This window comes from Dromiciops gliroides, chromosome 1 (assembly GCF_019393635.1).
Source record: "Dromiciops gliroides isolate mDroGli1 chromosome 1, mDroGli1.pri, whole genome shotgun sequence".
In the NCBI taxonomy this organism is placed as follows: domain Eukaryota; kingdom Metazoa; phylum Chordata; class Mammalia; order Microbiotheria; family Microbiotheriidae; genus Dromiciops; species Dromiciops gliroides.
Window position 1 is genome coordinate 321,912,282 of NC_057861.1, and position 19,052 is coordinate 321,931,333.

Here is a 19,052-nt window from a genome sequence, read left to right on the forward strand (position 1 = left end):
ATCCCACTTTAGAGCAGCCACAGCTTGACTTTACCACTAAAGATCACTCTTAATGACAGTCATTACAGAGACTTTCTGAGTTACTTGAGGCCAATTCCCATAGCACTAAGCAGGAAAGACCCCCCACCCCCAATCCTCAACAGCTGGGTTCAGTTTGCCAAACTCATTGGAATCAAAAAAGTTTTCCAAAGACCTCATCATTAATTACAGGAAACCCATAGCATTGTCCCCCTTTCCCATTAACACAGTTACTTTCGGTGGCCACTAAATTATCTCACCATCATTAAGCCAACAATTTAATTAGACTTCTGGAAATGGAAAGAGCAAGCAAGTCAAGAAAACCCTTTCATCTCAAAACTGATCATAAAATATTTGTGCCCTTTCGTTTTCAGCTGCAGAAAAGCTTGCCCTTGGAAGACTTCTTTCATTCTCTCCACTTTATAAAGAGAGCCCTGAATATTTGATATAAAATGAGTATCTTAATAGAAATCACTTCATGCACAGAATCTATTCTCTTCCTGACTTTGCCTGAGTGTGGAGTCCTCATTTCAATAACAACACCTGATGATCCCACTATATGATGCCTTCCACCCAAACCCCTTACTGAGTGGCTTCAATAGTTATGAATGATCGTATCACAAAGAAGCAGATAAAATTTATTTTGATCATTACTTCATTTTAAAGAGGATCTAACCAAGGCTCAAAGAGGTTTCCTACATAACTGATGTATGGCATACAGAGAACAGACTTTCTCTTTAAAAGCAGCTACAGGAGAATTATTGTTAAAAGCTGTTAAGCCTTCCTACCTCCCCAAATACAGGAGGGAGTGTGACAAACTGGATCAGATGTTACAATAACTAGGTCACAGTCCCAGCTCAGAAAGGGTCCTTATGACCTTATGACCAAACCATTTCAACACTATGGGCCCAGGTTCTCTCTCCGAAATAAAAGAGCGGAACTGGCTGGTCTCTAAAAGTTCTTTCCAAATACATCATTCAATGACTTGAAGATTAAATGATTTCTAAAGTCCTTCCCAAGTCTATTATTGTTGTTGGTCAACCACAGTTGGTCAAATTAAGCAGAAAAGTATTATGCCTTTTCTGTCCTCACGTCTGTGCCAAACTCTAAGTTCTCTGTGGACAACACTGGCATCTAGTTACCTATTTTGTTTCTATCCCCCATGGCTCCATGCCAAGAGCTAGGCATAGAGCATGTACTGAGCATATTGCTGTTGAATTAATTAAAAAGATAAATAAAATGGAGTTCTTGCCCCAAGGGGACTTTTGCAGTAGAGCTGTTGGCGAAAGACTAACACATAAAACCATAAGAGAGCAAAACAAAGCCGGACGGAACTATTAAACTGTACAGTTTTGATGGTGATTCCTAAACGAAGTCACACACATGCAGGCAGGTAACAAGTATTTAAGTGCTCACTAAGTGCCATAAACACATATGTGTATATTTTGGCATATACACATATGCACACACACACTTATATCTACATGTATTTTGTTAGGTCATTTTCAGTTCGGTCTGATTCTCTGTGACCCCATGTGAAGTTTTCTTGGCAAAGATACTGAAGCAGTTTGCCATTTCCTTCTCCAGTTCATTTTACAGATGAGGAAACTGAGGCAAATAGGATTGACTTGCCCAGGGTCACAGAGCTTGTAAGTATCTAAGGCTAGATTTGAACTCACTAAAAGGGAGTCTTCCTGACTTAAGGCTCAGTACTCTGTCCACTCTACCAACAAGCTGCCCCCATCTACATGTATACATATACCATAACATATAAATTGATCTTTTAAGGTTAAAAATAAAATGTTTCTTCGAATTAAGTTCCAGGTATATGCCAGTGTGAAATGAAAAAAAAATGAAGAAAAATTTTGGAAAAAGTTCTAGTGTGAGTGTTTTTCTTTTCTTTTCTTTTGGTGGGGGGCAATGTGGGTTAAGTGACTTGCCCAGGTCACACAACTAGTAAATGTCAAGTGTCTGAGGCCATATTTGAACTCAGGTCTTCCTGAATCCAGGGCCAGTGCTTCATCCACTGCACCACTTAGCTGCCCCCCAGAGTGTTTTTAAAATCGGTAAAGCTGCTTCAAACCCTATCATGTACTTCAGTGGACTGAGTTCTAGATGAGCTCATCTAGCAGTCTTTTCAAAATCAGACTAGAATTCCAGAAAAGAGCTTCAAAATATTTCTAGTCCCTTTGTAATGATTCAAAATGTGCTCATAGATAAATCTTGAAAAAACAAAAACATAAAAAATTTATTCGTAAAATAAAGGTTTACTTTTTAAATGAATGTGATGGTTTTCTACTGTGTGTTTAATTGAAGAGTTTAGACTTTTAGAATTGTATTATTGAGTTCCTAGATGCTACATGCTACATCCTAGATTCCAGCTACATGCCCATCAGAAGAGGCCTTGTTGATACTGAAAGGCTGCTGATTTGCTTGGTCTTTTTCTTTGGGGAACATAAGGCTATCAGGCTAGGGTGAAGGGCTTATTTGCTAGATCTAACTGTATATAACCAAGTTTAAATAAAGAACAGAACATTAATTAACACTGAACCATTCAGAAAGTAGTGAGTTCCCAATTTACTTTTAGCACTTAAACACTTCAAATTGTTTTTTTTTTTTACAAAATCTTTCATTTGCTTTTTTTCCATATATTTTAATATTTTCCAGTTATATTTCCAGATAATTCTCAACATTTGTTTTTATAAGATTTCTAGTTTCAAATTTTTCTCCATCCCTCCCCTCCCTCCCCCCTCCCCAAGACAGCAAGTAACCTGATATAGAGGTAATATATGTACAATCACATTAAACATATTACTGCATTAGCCATGCAATGAGAGAGAATCAGAGCAAAAAGGAAAAACCTCAAAAAAGAAAAACAACAACAAAAACAATAGAAATAGTATGGTTCGATCTGCATCCAGATTCAACAGTTCCTTTTTTTTTCCTGGATTTGCAGAGCATTTTCCATCATGAGTCCTTTGGAATTATCTTGGAAATTACTGAGAAGAATCAAGTCTATCACAGTTGACCAACACACAATATTGCTGATACTGTGTACAATGTTCTCCAGGTTCTGCTCCTCTCACTCATCATCAGTTCATGCAAGTCCTTCCAGGTTTCTCTGAACTCCTGCTCATCATTTATAGCACAATAGAATTCCACTACATTCATATACCACAACTTGTTCAGCCATTCCCCAATTGATGGGCAACCTCTCAATTTCCAATTCCTTGCCACCACAAAAAAGAGCAGCTATAAATATTTTTGTACATGTGGGTCCTTTTCGCTTTTTTATGATCTCTTTGGGAAAAAGACCTAATAGTGGTATTGCTGGGTCAAAGGGTATGCACAGCTTTATAGCCCTTTGGGCATAGTTCCAAACTGCTCTCCAGAATGGTTGGATCAGTTCACAGCTCCACCAACAGTGCATTAGTGTTCCAATTTTTCCACAGCTTCTCCAACATTTATTATTTTCCTTTTTTGTCATATTAGCCAATTTGATAGATGTCAGGTGGTACCTCAGAGTTGTTTTAATTTGCATCTCTCTAATCAATAGTGATTTAGAGCATTTTTTCATATGGCAAATCTTTCATTTTCAAATGAAAATCTTATGCCTTGTGATCAGGGAATTTTAGAGGTCTCAGAGTTAAAAGGGAGGTGAAATATCATCTAATTGATATCATCAATCCTCTCTACAATATCTGAAAGAAGTCATCCTGTCTGTTTGAGCATCTGTAACAATGAGGAATATACTATCTTACGAGGAAACCTATTCCAGTTTTGGACAGCCCGACTGTTAAGAAGGTCTTCTTTAAATTATTGTAAAATTTTTCTTTCTATAATTTCTAACTATTCATCTTAGCAAAGACCCCAGACAGAACAAATCTAATCCTTCTTCTATTTATTAGCAATTCAAATATTTAAAGACAGGAAATATGATCCCCTTAGTTTTCTTTTCTCCAGGGGTAATATTCATAGTCCCTTTAACCAATATTCTATTTCAAATGACCTCATCATCCTGGTTTTCTTGCACTGTATGAGCTCCAGTTTATGAATGTCCTTCCTAAAATGTGGTAGTCAGAAATGAACACAAAGCTACAGTCATACAGCTGAGCTATAATATCCCTTGCTCTGGAATCTCTTACTTCTATCTTTACAGTCTAAAATATTAGAATTTTTGGCTTATCACATCACACTGTTGGTTCATTGAGCCTACAGATCCCCAAAGCCTCAAAACTTTCCCCACTGCTTTTTAGACCTATATCTCTTATTCTAAACTTATACAGTAGTATTTTTTTTTTTGCCTGAGTTCAATCCTTTACATTCATCCTTGGGGGGCAGTGAGGTGGCACAGTGGATAAAGCATGGGCCCTAGATTCAGGAGGAACTGAGTTCAAGTCCAGCCTCAGACAATTGACACTTACTAGCTGTGACCCCGGGCAAGTCACTTAACACTCATTGCTCCACAAAAACAAACAAAACATTCATCCCTTTAAAATTTCATAAGACTCAACCTATGGGTTCTGCCTGTTGGAATCTTTTTGGATCCTTATTTTGTCATCTACTTTGGTGTCACATGTTAATGATGAGTATATAATATATGCCTATTGCCAAGTAATTGACCAAAAGGTTAAATGGAAGCTAGCCAATGACAGAATCCTGTGGCATAATTCTAGAGACTTTGTTCCAAGTTGATGGGACTCATTGATTTCTCTTTGGATCCAGCTGTTAATTATTAAGTTCAACAATTGCTAGATATACCTAATTTCATTATTATTCGTTCCTGTTCACAAGGATATAGTGAGAAATTGGGCATAATATTTGCTGAAATCTAGGCATACTGTGCTCAAGGTCTATCCCTGATCTACCAATCTGATAACACTACAGAGCAAAGGAAATGAGGTGATTTTGAGATGACTAATTCTTTGTTTGTTTGTTTTTTTAGTGAGGCAATTGGGGTTAAGTGACTTGCCCAGGGTCACACAGCTGGCTGGATTTGAACTCAGGTACTCCTGACTCCAGGCCTGGTGCTCTATCCACTGCGCCACCTAGCTGCCCCAAGAGATGACTAATTCTTAATGAACCTAAGCTCGCTCATAGTGATCGCTGCTTCCCATTTAGGGGTTCACAGATGCTCTATTTAATAATTCGTTTGATAATTATGTCGGAGATTGAGGTTAAACTCACTAGTTTACATATTGTGCAATTCACTTTCATTTCCTATCCCCAATCTATTTGCTCATCTTCAGTCCTCTTCTATTTTCCATAATTCTTTAAGCGCAATGGACAGGGCTTTAGCAACCACTCTTTCAAGTTCCTTTAGCATGTAGTTCATCAGGACAAGATAACTAATTTGTTGAGGGGACTTAGTAATTTTATCCAGAGTTTGAATTCCTTTATAGGTTCTTTTGCCTCTCTTTTTCAGCCTGAAGATGATTGCCCTTGATAGAGAGAGAAGCAGAAGTAATATGCTAATTCTCTCTTGAATCACACTCAGCCTCTATACCAAAGGCTGCTTCCTTGTGAATTTCAAATGGCCAGTTGCACAGGAAGTCTAACCCATTTCATCACAACATAGCAGGTGTTACTTCTCTCCTTGGGTGGGGGGGGTGGGGGCGGGGGGGGGGGGAGCAGGAAGGGGAGGGTCACTGCTTGAAATAGCAGTGAGCCAGAGGAGGGTGGCAGCTTATAGTCTTGCAATATTATTCAGTTGAAATATGAATGAATTGGCTCTTGGGCATTCCCTAACCCCACTAGGGGGCATTGCCATTAACATAAATTCAATGTCTTACTTTGTCTCCTATAGATTTTCAGTGCTTTAAGGAACTAAAATGTAGCTCCTATTAGAAGGTTGAGGGCTCCCTTCCTAAACACACATGTGTATGTGTACACAGACATGTATACTGCCCCCACCCTCTAACTAGCATGTCTAATCCACTGAACCAAAATCTTTTCCCATACTTCATAATGGATATAAAATAAATTGGGGTATGAATCTACCTCCTTGAGTCAACTAGAAAATGTTGTCTAAAAAGAACTTCAACAAGGCAGGTATCAATAAGCCACATAACTGACAAATATTTATTTAGCACTTTGGTATCTTTGAATCATTTTGGCCATTTAGAATCCCTATGATTAAATGGAAAGGCTATTTTTTTTTGGTAGTGGGACTCAAATATTTATGTGTACAGACATATATACATACACGCACACACAGACACAGACACATACATCACTCTCAATAAAAGAATCCATTTTCGTTGTTTTCAATTCTAACATCTACTCCATGATTTTGCTTCAAGTAGGGCTCAGGAGATGTTTCTGCAGTGACTGACAATCAATCAAGATCCTATTCCAAAATCTCACTATGATTGAGTCTATAAGATGCCAAACATCCAGATGGAAAGTGAAAAACTCAGTCAATCATCCAGATGTTTTGTCTACCCTTTTAAAATGCCTGAGTATTTGGAAACATTTGGGTAAATGAAAGCATTTTTCCAATTTCTATTCATGTTTTTTGGCATTTTGTAGGAACAGAGTAAGACTTTAACAGGAAGACTTTAATAGCATGGGCTATTTAGATAGTCATTATCAAAATATGACTATTTTAAGGCAATGTACATGAATAACATGGACAGGTATGATTTGCCCAAGTGGAAGGTTAGAGTTGATTTAGGACTTAGAATCATAGGACTTTAGAGCCAGAAGGTATTTCTGAGCTCACCTAGTCCAATTCATTTTTTTTTTTTGGCAGGTCAATGAGGGTTGAGTGACTTGCCCAGGGTCACAGAGCTAGTGAGTGTCAAAGTGTCTGAGGCCAGATTTGAACTCAGGTCCTCCTGAATCCAGGGCCGGTGCCTTATCCACTGCACCATCTAGCTGCCCCCCCCCCAATTCATTTTTTTTTTGTTTGTTTGTTTTGTGAGGCAATGGGGGTTAAGTGACTTGCCCAGGGTCACATGTCTGAGGCTGGATTTGAACTCAGGTACTCCTGAATCCAAGGCCGGTGCTTTATCCACTGCGCCACCTAGCTGCCCCCCAATTCATTTTTTAAATGAGAAAACTAAAAGGATTCAAAAAAAAATATGAGAAAACCGAGATTAAAGTGACTTGCCCAGAGCCCCAAAGCTGGTTAATGGCATAAACAGTGCTAGAATCTAGGGCTTCTGAGCCCAGTTTCCATATCTGAGCTCATCCAGTTTTGTTTTGTTTTGTTTTGAAGCCTAGGTCAATCCAATCAGGGCACGGAAAAACACTACCTTAAATTTAAGAAAAAAAAAATCAGAGGCACAGTTTATATTTTGGCTCTCACATTTATTGTCTATGTGACCTTGGGTAAGTCACTTAGCTCAGTTTCCTTATCTATAAAACAAGGAGGTTGGACTAGATGACATCTGAGGCCCCTTCCAGATCTCAATCTTTGACCAGGCATGTCAGGTATGACAGAATCTCATGTCGAAAGGGATGTCAGGAAAATGGTCATCCAGGCTGTACTTTGAAGGCTTTTTCTAACGAGGGGCATCCCATTCCGTTTTTATGTAGTCCATCTTACTTGGGAATAACTCTGATAGTTAGGAAATTTGTCCTTAGGACAAATTTAAACTGACCTCCATCCACCTGCTGCCCATTGCTGATAGATTTGTCTTTTGGTGCCAAGTGGAACAAGTCTAATCATTCTTCCAGATAATAGTCCTTCAAACACTTCGTGACAACTTTCACCTCCCTGATCAACCTTTTCTTCAGGTCAAATATCTCCATGCCCATGATATGAACATTACATGGCATGATCTAGAGATTTTTTCACCATTGCGCTTCCCTTTGTTCAATGCTGTTTATTAATTTGCTTCATGAAATATGATCCCCAGAAGTGAATGCAATCCCCAAATGTGGGGTGAGGAAAATGGAGTAGATTGGGGCCCACACCTTCTAATTTTGCATCATATGGCTCTCAGCCTAGCCCAAGATAGCACTGGATTCTTTTGACTCGTAACTGACACTGAGTTACTGACCTTCATGTCTACTAAGTTCCCTAGGTCTTTTGAGAACCACTCTCTGGCCATGTCTTTCCCATCTTGTACTTCTGAAGTACACTTGTGAACTTGAGTGTAAGACTTTATAATCATTACTATTTAATTTCATCTTATTTGATTTGCACTAATGTCTTAGCCTTCTGAAATCTCTTTGAACCTCACATCTAAGGAGTTAGGGATCCTTTTTGGCTTTGTAGTCTTTGCAGATTGTACAAGCATATGATCTATGTTTTTATCCAGATCACTTAAAAAATATTATATAGCCCAGAAGCAAGCATAGCTACCTGTGGCATTTAAGAGGAGATCTTCAAAGGTTATAGTGAGACAATGGCTACTATTAGGGTCCAGCCATTCAATGAATTATTGGTTCATCTAATTATACTATCATCTAGCTCATTTCTTGACATTTTGCCCTAAAGACAGCTTGGTGATGCACTGAATGGAATTCTGGGCCTGAGGTAAAGAGGACTAAAGTTCAAATTTGACCTCAGACACTTACTAACTGCTTTGCCCAGGGCAAATCCTTTAACCTCTGTCTGCTCCAGTTTCCTCAGCTCTATAATGGGGATAATACCACCAAAATTCCAAGGTGGTTCTGAGGATCAAATGAATTAATATTTATAAAGCATTTTTCAAATGAGCTAATTTATAAAGCACTTTCACAGTGCCTGGCATGTAATACGAACTTAATAAATTCTTACTACCTTCTCCTTGTTATGTGAACAAAATGTATAATAAAAAGGTATAGCATAAAATACACTGAAGTATAAACGCCTACAATATAGAAAAGCTATATTACTAATAAATAAAAGCCCATAAAAATGCTTGTTTCCTTCCTTCCCATAGGAACCACATGAAGAGTATGTAGTAGTGTCAAGATCTGATCCCAGATTTCTTTTAGCGCATATCTATTGCTCTTTCTACTACAGCAGGCCATTTATATTTATTTAATTAATAGAATTTAAGTAAGGATTCAACTAGTGAATTCAATAGTGAACTAAAAATTATGAAACAAATTTCAAAAATGGAAACCAAATCAACTTTAAAATGAAAATGTAATTAACTTTTTTTAATCAGTGAAAGTGACTCATAAATTAAACTTATTGCTTTCTTATCCCAAAGTCAATGTCCCCCCTTTTTTTCTCTTTGGGCACACACAACATTTTTTGTTTTGTTTTGTTTTGTTTTTTGGCAGATTTGCTTACCAGAAATGGGTTTTAGTTGGACCTAGAAGACACAATGAAAAGCACTGGGTGGAAGCTGCTGACAGATTGATGTTATCTTGTAGAAAAAAATTCCTAATCATTGAGCTGTCCAAAAGTATCACAGGCTCCTATAGGTGGTAATGAGGGCAGCTAGGTGGCACAGTAGATACAGCACTGGGCCTAGAATCAGGAAGACCTGAGTTAAAATCTGACTTCAGACATCTACTAGCTGTGTGACCCCAGGAAAGCCATTTCACCCTGTTTGCCTCAGTTTCTTCATCTATGGAATGATCTGGAGAAGGAAAAGGCAAAGCACTCTAGGACCTTTGCCAAGAAAACCTCAAATGAGATCACAAAGAGTTGGACACGAATGAAGTGACTCAACAACAACAACAACAACAACAACAACAAAGGTAGTAATAGATTGAAGACTTCAGTGGTTTTCAAGTGGAGACTCAGTAACTTCACTACCTTTTAAGGGTATTGCAGAGTGGTTTTTCTTCATGCATAGGTTGGGCTAAATGACAACTAAGGTCCTTTCTAACACCAAGACTATATGATTCTAGGTCCTTTTCTACATAAGGACACAACACCTAGACACCTAGTTGGAAATAACTAAAAAGTTCCTGCTTGTCTGATGGAAAACACAAAGAAACAAACATAAGAAGGGAAGAAAAGGAAAGGAAAACTAGTAAAGTGGGTTTGAGTATGCTGTCCAACCAAGTTCTTTTTTTTTTTTACCACTGAGCAAGTGGCCTTTTCAATTCCATTCTGCTTCATGTTTTCATCAAACAAGTAGATATTAAGCATCTACAAGGTACTCAACACTGTTGGTCTTTAGTAAAGAGATCCTTGCAAATCAAATCCCTAGTTTACTGTTCTTCTAAAAGCAGAAGTTGGGACTTGTCAAGATAAGGAAATATAGACTTTTACTGCTACTTCTTCATGAAATGTTTCATGAAGTACCTCATCTTCAGGGTCTGTGGGTTGAACAAGCTTTTCTGCCATCTTTTCCCTGTAATCTGCTGCTCAGTGGCCCTGCCATCTAGAAATGAAAGGAAATTCATCTCTGGCTGAAATCTTTCCTTTTCTTTTCTTTTCTTTTTTTTTTTGGTGGGGCAATGAGGGTTAAGTGACTTGCCCAGGGTCATACAGCTAGTAAGTGAAGTGTCTGAGGCCAGATTTGAACTCAGGTCCTCCTGAATACAGGACCAGTGCTTTATCCACTGTGCCATCTAGCTGCCCCTCTGGCTGAAATCTGTGACATCCTTATGAAGAGTTTGGTTTTTGTACTGCCAAACAAATGTGTGCACTATACCTCCTGACCTCATCTTTCTCTGCCTGTATAAGACCTACGCTTCCTTCTAGACCTAGTTCAAGCCCTACCTATTCTAAGAATCCTTCCTTGACGGCCCCAGTTCTTAATGAGTACTTTGCTCTTGAAACTTCTTTAATATGCTGCCTGCCTATGATTATTCTGGTTTATTTCCATGTCCTGTCTCATCAACTGGATTGGAGTCTTGGGGTCAAGGATTCTTTTGTTTCTCTTTTATTCTCTGTACCTACAGCAATGCCAAAATAGCAAATGAAGCCAGTTTTTTCTGCATTTGATGCTTTGACAAGAAAGCTTATGTAAGCCACAACACTATGCTCTACCCCACCTGCCCCCTCCATCACTCCCACACCAGTTCTCCCAGAAGGGGAAGGTCCTTGGAAATTAACATAAATCCCACTCCATATACAGTAGACTCTTTTTTTCCCTTGGGGGCAATGAAACTTAAGTGACTTGCCCAGGGTCACACAGCTACTAAGTGTCAAGTGTCTGAGGCCAGATTTGAACTGAGATGCTCCTGACTCCAGGGCTGGTGTTTTATCCATTGTGCCACCTAGCTGCCCCCTACAGTAGACTCTTGACACTGGTCATTGTATCCCTGAGTTACAAGAATGACTAGGGCTTGGGGAGGGGAGAAAAGAGGTGGGGTACGAAGGGAGACTACATGAAAGTGGATACATCTGTTTAGGGCCAAATTGAGGCTGCTCACTTCTCTTTATCTTCATGTATTCTTCAATAATGCCTATGGCAGGCAACAAACCAAGTGTGAATATATCTCATTGTGTTACAAGATGGAATCTTCTGAATCAGGTACTAATATAGACATGGTAGACATGCAGAAAGATATGGATCATTTATTTAGATAATGGAAGCCAGGTTTCCACTAACAGAAATTGGTGGATAAACAAATATTCAATAAATAGGAAGAGTATACATAAAATAATTTTTGTCTCCCTAATGAAACTTGCAATGCTGCCTGTATGTAATTATTCTGGTGTATTTCCATATCCTGTCTCACCAACTAGACTACAAGGCTCTTGGGGTCAGGGCCTATATTTTAATTTTTTTTATATCCTGTCTATTTCCAATCATGCCTAAGATTTATCAGATAAACAAAAATGTTTGCCATGGATACTGGCTACCCAACTGAACAACCCAAACTCACTGGATAAGAACTTGCTTCCTTTCATGTTGTACCTGCGGCCCTAATTTTTCCAGATGTAGTTACAAGACAATTATTTAGGCAGGCAGCTATTACAGAGGAACTCCATGAGCTAGCATTCTGACTGGATGTTTTATGCAACAATCTCCAAAGACCATTGCTCATCAGGTGCGAAAGCATCACAAAGCCGTGAGAAATATCAGGTGGATTCAGGACATCCACCTCACTACTATCTGTCAACAGCTCGTGAAATGTTTACGGAGAAAAGAATAGGAACTGCCCCCTCTCTAATGCTGAGCTCAAAACTTTGCCTTGACCTCAGCTCCTATGGAAGTCAGTCAATTAATAAATACATATTTGTAGCACACCTACAATGTTCCAAGAACTGAATATTTTGGTAGAGGTAGAATGCAAATCCTTGTTTTCAGGGGACATGATGAAATTGATTTCTGTGAATTTAGCAGGGATTTTGGCCTCAGGTCTTCTTCTTTTTTTCCCCACCTAGCTCTTTGCTGCAAACTGATGTGGCTTTCAAGCACAGTGGCCTCTAAAGCATTATTGATTATAAGCCCCTATCAGTGAAAACAAAACAAAACAAGAGAGAGGGAGGGAAGGAGAGAGAAGAAGACGGATTTTCCCAGTGGCAGTTGCTGTGGTGGGAATTAGGCTATAACTGCCCTGAGGGATCTAAAATCCTACTAGAAGACCTTTCAACAATTCAACAGCCTTAGGGCTGTTTTTAGACAATCCTGACCTGAGGAATAGAGTAGTCTGGATGGGAGAGAGAGGAAAAAAAAAACCCAGAAAGATAGCAAAAAGAGAGCAAGCAAAGCAATGTTACCCTGAAGGGATGAAAGAATATAGAGGAGCAAGAAGACCAGAAATGCCAGGCTTCATTTCCCTCCTTCAGAAGAACTGATTCCCATATATTACTAATTTAGTCCATACGGTGGGTGATATCAAATCCCTACATTTCACAGTGGGCTCAGAATGGGGAAGGCTGGGAGTTTATACAGTGGTGAAAAGGGGGTGGAGTTGAGGATTATTAGGATGTAATGGGTGAAGAGTAGGTATAGTTATGGTGGAGACAACTTCCACGTCTTTCTGTCTTGGGGAAGGTGAGAGGAGACCTTTTTCTCACCTTCCGGCTGATCACAAGCTCCCTGGGGGTCAAACCATTGCCCCCTTTGAGTGATGCCAGAAACTCCTGGAAGCTGTGGCTACCTCTTTAGAACTGATTGTTCTAGAGCATCATCACCATAAAGAAGCACAGACAGACTGATTCAGCTGACAAAATGAATCAATCAGAGGCTGCAGTTGAAGCGAATTCCGGAACAACAACTCTCTTCTATGGTTTCTACAGTTTAATGGCTATAATTTTTACTATGGCCAGAAATCACTCATTCATTTGTTCATTCATTCATTCAACACTTCCTACTAAGCCTATTATATTCACATCTGGGAGCTGAAAGCTTTAGAGAGCACCAGACAGCAACAAACATGAAAAACAGAAGTTTGGGACTCTGTCCTCAAAAAGCTCATAATAGAATTGTAGAGGTATAGATGCACACATAAAAATTAAATAGCACTACAATATAATGCAATGATACAAGAGACCTTATAGGTGATATATGATTAAATGAAAAATAAATTATACAGAAAATAAATTCCATGAGTTCAGATGAAGAAGAGATCGATGGGTTGGAGAGATTTCAAAGAAGGGGGGGGGTCTAGATTTAAAATTCAGTCATGACTTATTAAGTGCTGTACATGTTGTTCTAGCCTCCAGAGAAGATGCAAAGTTTAAGATAATGGTCCTTGGAGTTTACAACCTAATAGTATGACATGAAAATAGCATTACAGCCTAGTAATATGACCTGAAAAATTCAACTAATCAACAAGCATTTGGTAAGCACTTATTATGTGTCAGGCATTGTATTAGGAGCTAGGGATATGAGTGCAAGTGATCCATACTCTCCTTTTAATTATTTTTTCTCTTCATTAGTAATTCTTACTCTCAAGGAGCTTACATTCTAACAAAAACACATGAGAAGTGCATCAAAGAGGTGCAAAGTGTCATATTACTTCTAAGGGGTCAAGGACATTATTAACACTACCAGAACCTTGAATTTCCAGATAAGAAGACCACTATAAGCAAAAAAGGGCAAAGGTGGGCATATAGGATTCCTGTTTTGAGAACAGTGAATTAAAGTTATTTGACTCATGTGAGCGGTTCTACTAAGGGAGGAAGAAGACATAGGGTTGACCAGGTTGTTTGAGGCTGAACAATATAAGGTTCTGAATGACAAGCTAAGAAGCCTACATCTGATTTTGAAATCAGTAGGGAATAATTGCACAACTAAAGGATATACTCTAAATATATTAGGGCAGTCTCTGTTAAAGAATTATTATGTCTCATCATGCTGTGGGGTTGACTTGGGGTTTATAAAGGTATCATATCTATGAATGGGAGGAAGGTCAGAAAACTATGTGCTACCCTTGGCAGACCATTTCTAGAATATCGTATACTGGGCACCACATTTTAGGAAGGGTGTTTGCAAATTAAGGAGCATCCAGAGAAGGGTGACCAGGATGGTGAAGAGCCTTGGCATCATGCCATATGAAGAATGCTTAAAGAAACTAGGAAAGTTTTACTCAGAGAAGAAAATATTTATGGGGCACATGAGAGCTTAATTTAAGTGCCTGAAATGTGGCCATGTGGAAAATAGATTAAATTTATTTTCCTTGGCCCCAGAAAGCAGACCTAGGTGTACTTGGTAGAAGTTGCCAATGGCCAAAATTTGGCTTGATGTAAGAAAAACTTAATCTTTCTAAGAATCAGAGCTATCCCAAAGTGTAATGGGCTCTCTTGAGAGGCAGTGGGGTCCCACAGGTCTTCAGACAGACTGTTCACATATAGGTTGGACAAAAGAATCAGGATTCAGATCTGACCTCTGATTTTTTTACTACTTGTATGGCAGTGGGCAAGTCACTTAAACTCTCAAGACATCACTTTGCTCATTTGGAAAATGAAAGAATTGTGTTTAATAGTCTCCAGCCCCTTCTAGCTCTCAGTTTACGATCCTACAATAAGCCTCTGAGCTTCATTCTAACTCTGGAATTCTCGGATTCTGTGGAGGTTATACCAGTGGAGACAGAATCTGGTAGGTCTTACCAAACTGGAAAGACTCAGAATATGGCTGAAATGATATGCTGATATGCCAAGAATAGGCTGAGTTAGTTAAGAGAGGCTATTAACGACAAAACAGTTGACTACCGGTTGATCAATTATTTTGGGGCTGTATCAAGCTATAAAATTGTCTACCAAGACATATAAAGATTGCAATCTGCAACCCTGAAGGAATATCTACATTAGCAGTTCTTTTTTTTTTTTTTTAGTGAGGCAATTGGGGTTAAGTGACTTGCCCAGGGTCACACAGCTAGTAAGTGTTAAGTGTCTGAGGCCAGATTTGAAGTCAGGTACTCCTGAATCCAGGGCTGGTGCTCTATCCACTGTTCCACCTAGCTGCCCCATACATTAGCAGTTCTTAACCTTTTTTTGTGTCATAGACTCCCATTGGGCAGTCAGGTGAAACCTATGGACTCCTGAGAATAGAATTTTTAAATAAATATAATAAAATACATAAAACTACAAAGGAAACCAAAGGCTAGTGAAAAAAAATTCCCCCATCTAATCATAGACCTGAAATCTATCCATGGGTTTATACTGATAAAATAATATATTTTTAAAACGTAGTAAAGTATACTGAGGTGGATCAAATCAATCGATAGAGAGAGGGTCCACACCTTCTCCCCAATTTGTGTTCTTATCTTTTGGTAACTTTCTTTAAAAATAATTCTTCATATTTTTTGTTTTTACATTATCATCATTTATGAATTTATACTTCCCTCTTCTCCCCAGGGAACCATCTTTTGTATCAGAGGGAGAGTGAGGATGAGGAGGAGGAAGAGGAAGAGCAAGAGAACGAAAAGGAGAAGGAAAAGAAGGAGAAGAAGGAGGAGAAGGGGGAGGAGGAGGAAGAGGAGGGAGGAGGGAGGGGGAGGAGGGAGAAGAAGAGTAAGAGGAGAGGCAGTTTAGCAAATTGAACAACATACCAAACAAGTATGACAGTATATGCAATGTTCCACTCTCATAGTTTTCTACCTCTGTAAATACATGGGGTAGGAGGTATTTGAAAGCAAAAATGTCTTGTTCTGGACCAAATTTGGTCATTATGGTGATATTTGTTAGTAAATATCAATATCCTCAATATGAGGCTGGCTAGAAAGGACAGATAATGCATTCAAAGACAAGTCATATCATATAGTCTCAGGCTTATAGAATGTTAGACTGGAAAAGGACCTGCCTTAGAGACTACCTTGTTCAGTGACCACTAATTCACAGATAAAAAGACTGAGGCTCCTAGTGGTTAAGTGATTTGATCAAGGCCACACACGAACACTCCTAGCTGCCTTCCCACAGCCCCCACCATAGACAAGGTGGACTCACTAGATTTCTACAGGACTCACCTGCTTCAGATGCTGCTGCCGTTGAAGCGAGGAGAGATAATACTGGCGTGGGGGCTATTGCAAGACTTTCGACCGATGCTGGCTTCCTCCTGGTCATCATGGTAGATGCTGGACCGTCGTTTTTACTATTCACTGAAGTCTGGTCTGCTTTTAAATGGGGACTTGCAATCCCTAGAGAATGATACCACCATAAGTTCTAGGTTAATTAGTAGTAATTTGTGTTCACAAATCAGGCGTTTTTCCTTGGTTTCTTTATGACAAAGGATGGGTGAAATTAAGAGCGAGGTAAAGACAAAATAAAATGGACAATTGGAAAACTACTAAAGACTGCCAGAGTGTCATGGGGGATAGAAAGCTATCTTTGGGATCAGGAAGACATGGGTTCAAGTCCTGACTGACTTATATGAGCCATGGGATCATGAGCATGTCACTATACCTTTTAGTACCCAAGGCAATTCCCTACAAATGAAAGTTATTGGGAAATTTCATACCAGGGAATTTTCCATGTCATTGAAATCATGTGTCCAGGCAAAGAAAAGCTGATATAAAATCTGGAAATGACTTGAGGATGTCATATACACACATACACACATTCCTCTTTTCAGCATTTTAATGTTTTAGAGGAAAATCTTTTAAAGAGTGCTAAAAGGGAAAATGAATTACTTATTACTGTCTCACTATGGACACAACCCTCCTATGGGGCACACAGAGGATACAGTAGACCAAGGCCCTTGTCTCAAAGGGTTTAGAATCCATTTATTTCAGGAAGGCCACAGAATTCCCTACTATCCAATGCACCCGATATTGCAGAGCTGTACGCATAGAATCACTGATCTTCACTACCTCTTCTTTTCCTTTTGAACTTGTTACCCAACCTTGTTCATTGGTGGTAGCAAATATTTACCGAAAGCCTACTAAGTGGGTATCACTTCAAATAGTCATCAACATTATCCTTGTCATCAAATGCAGATACTTTGTGCTTCAAGGTGGCTATCTGATTTTCTGTCAAGTATTTTGGGCAATGTAGTGGGAAGAAATTTTGCTCTAGAGTCAGAGGACCTGGTTTTCCTCTCCATGTAGTCAGAAGTCATACATAAACGCTTCAGGCCACACTTGGCTCATCTGTACCACTCTGCCAAACTGACCCAACCCACAGTCCCTGCTGCAGGGGAGTTTGGCATCTTAAATATACTTATCTATATCTGTCTAAAAGATGTCCCATAATTGGCCATCCTAATAGGACTAAGCAGCCAGGCACCAGTGATGCAACTAGGGAAGGTGACCATTTGAGGATGTTAAGCTTACATGTAGAGTGTTTAACTTAAAAAAGTATATTCTTGGGGTAGTGCAGTGGATAAAGAACCTCCCCTGGATTCGGGAGGACCTGAGTTCAAATCTGGCCTCAGACACTTGACACTTACTAGCTATGTGATCCTGGGCAAGTCACTTAACCTTCATTACCTGCCCCCACCAAATAAATAAATAAATAAATAAATAAATAAATAAATAAATAAATAAATATACACACACACACACATATATACACACATATATACATATATACACACATACATACACATACATATATACATATATATACACACATATATATACATATATATTTAGACTTTAATACATTTTGAAGGGGAAAGGAAAAATAAAATTTCATTAAATCACCCTAAAAGATAATACTACAAAGGAAAAAGAATAAAGTACTGAATGACAAAGGTGAAGAAATAGGGAAGATCATGCAAGGGCTCAATGAACAATAAAGGCATTAAATGTATGGATGGCTGCAATTGATGGCTGTTAACTTTGATAATGATGAGAATCTGGGTCTAATGATTAAGGTTCACTGCGTTGTGATTTTTAGAATATCAGTAACATTTGTTGTAAGTGGAAGCAAGTCATTTTTTCTTCCAGAATGTACTTCCCTCCCCCACCCCCATCAGCTGTTAAGGTTGTGTAAGAAGACTGCCATTATTTGAACCTCATTGATGTGGAATTAGTGGCCTTATAGATGCAGGCTTGATGCAGAATTAAATTTATCTTTATTCTCATTATGATTTGTGAAGCAAAGTAAAAGTATAACGCATTCTAAAAGTAGAATAATTAGACTATGTAACAGAACAAATGGGTTTTGAAAGCTTTGCTAGCTACTACTTTCATGCACAGACCTTTGGGTCAAGAGACTTTACACTGGTCTTTGAACCAAAACTTCCCCCTCTCTAAAAAGAAAAAAAGGTTAGACTAGGTGATTCCTAAGGTCCTGAGCCCCTCTGAAACCTATAATCTTTATCTACTTATGAAAGCAGGGCCTCTACCAGGCACGTTCTTTTAAACCTATTAGTTTAAGTTATTGTATGTACTTAGGGAAAATCTCTAAGTCAAGCTTTTCAATAATTTACACATGACCCTCTTTTTCAGACTTAATTTAAGTTTTGTAGCACTATTATTGCTAGTGACCATCCAGAGGCTCTGAAAGCAAAGTACAAAATAAAGGCAAACAGAGACCCTGGATTTCCACAATTTTTTTACCTTTCTTTCTTTCTTTCTTTTTCTTTTTTTTTAACTTACATGCAGGGAATGGAATAACAGCTCAAGAAGTAAAATACCTGTGTAAGGCTATCACATGGGGCTGCACACAGTACCTAATGCAAGACCACGTGTGTGGCACATAGCTGGCTAAAGGGCAAAGCTCAGGGAGGGAGGCAGGAATACAGTGACATTAGCTACTGAGACAAGTGGAAAGGTCATATAAATTCTCAGTTTCC

General features: G+C 38.8%; 1 protein-coding gene across 1 annotated transcript in view; it reads right to left on the reverse strand.

Annotated features, from left to right (window-relative positions):
* The window catches only part of SETBP1 (SET binding protein 1), a 492,043-nt gene that overhangs the window by 21,327 nt on the left and 451,664 nt on the right, over window positions 1-19,052 (reverse strand). The window contains 1 exon segment of the mRNA XM_043979100.1: window positions 16,279-16,449. Coding sequence (XP_043835035.1) covers window positions 16,279-16,449 — 171 coding nt within the window.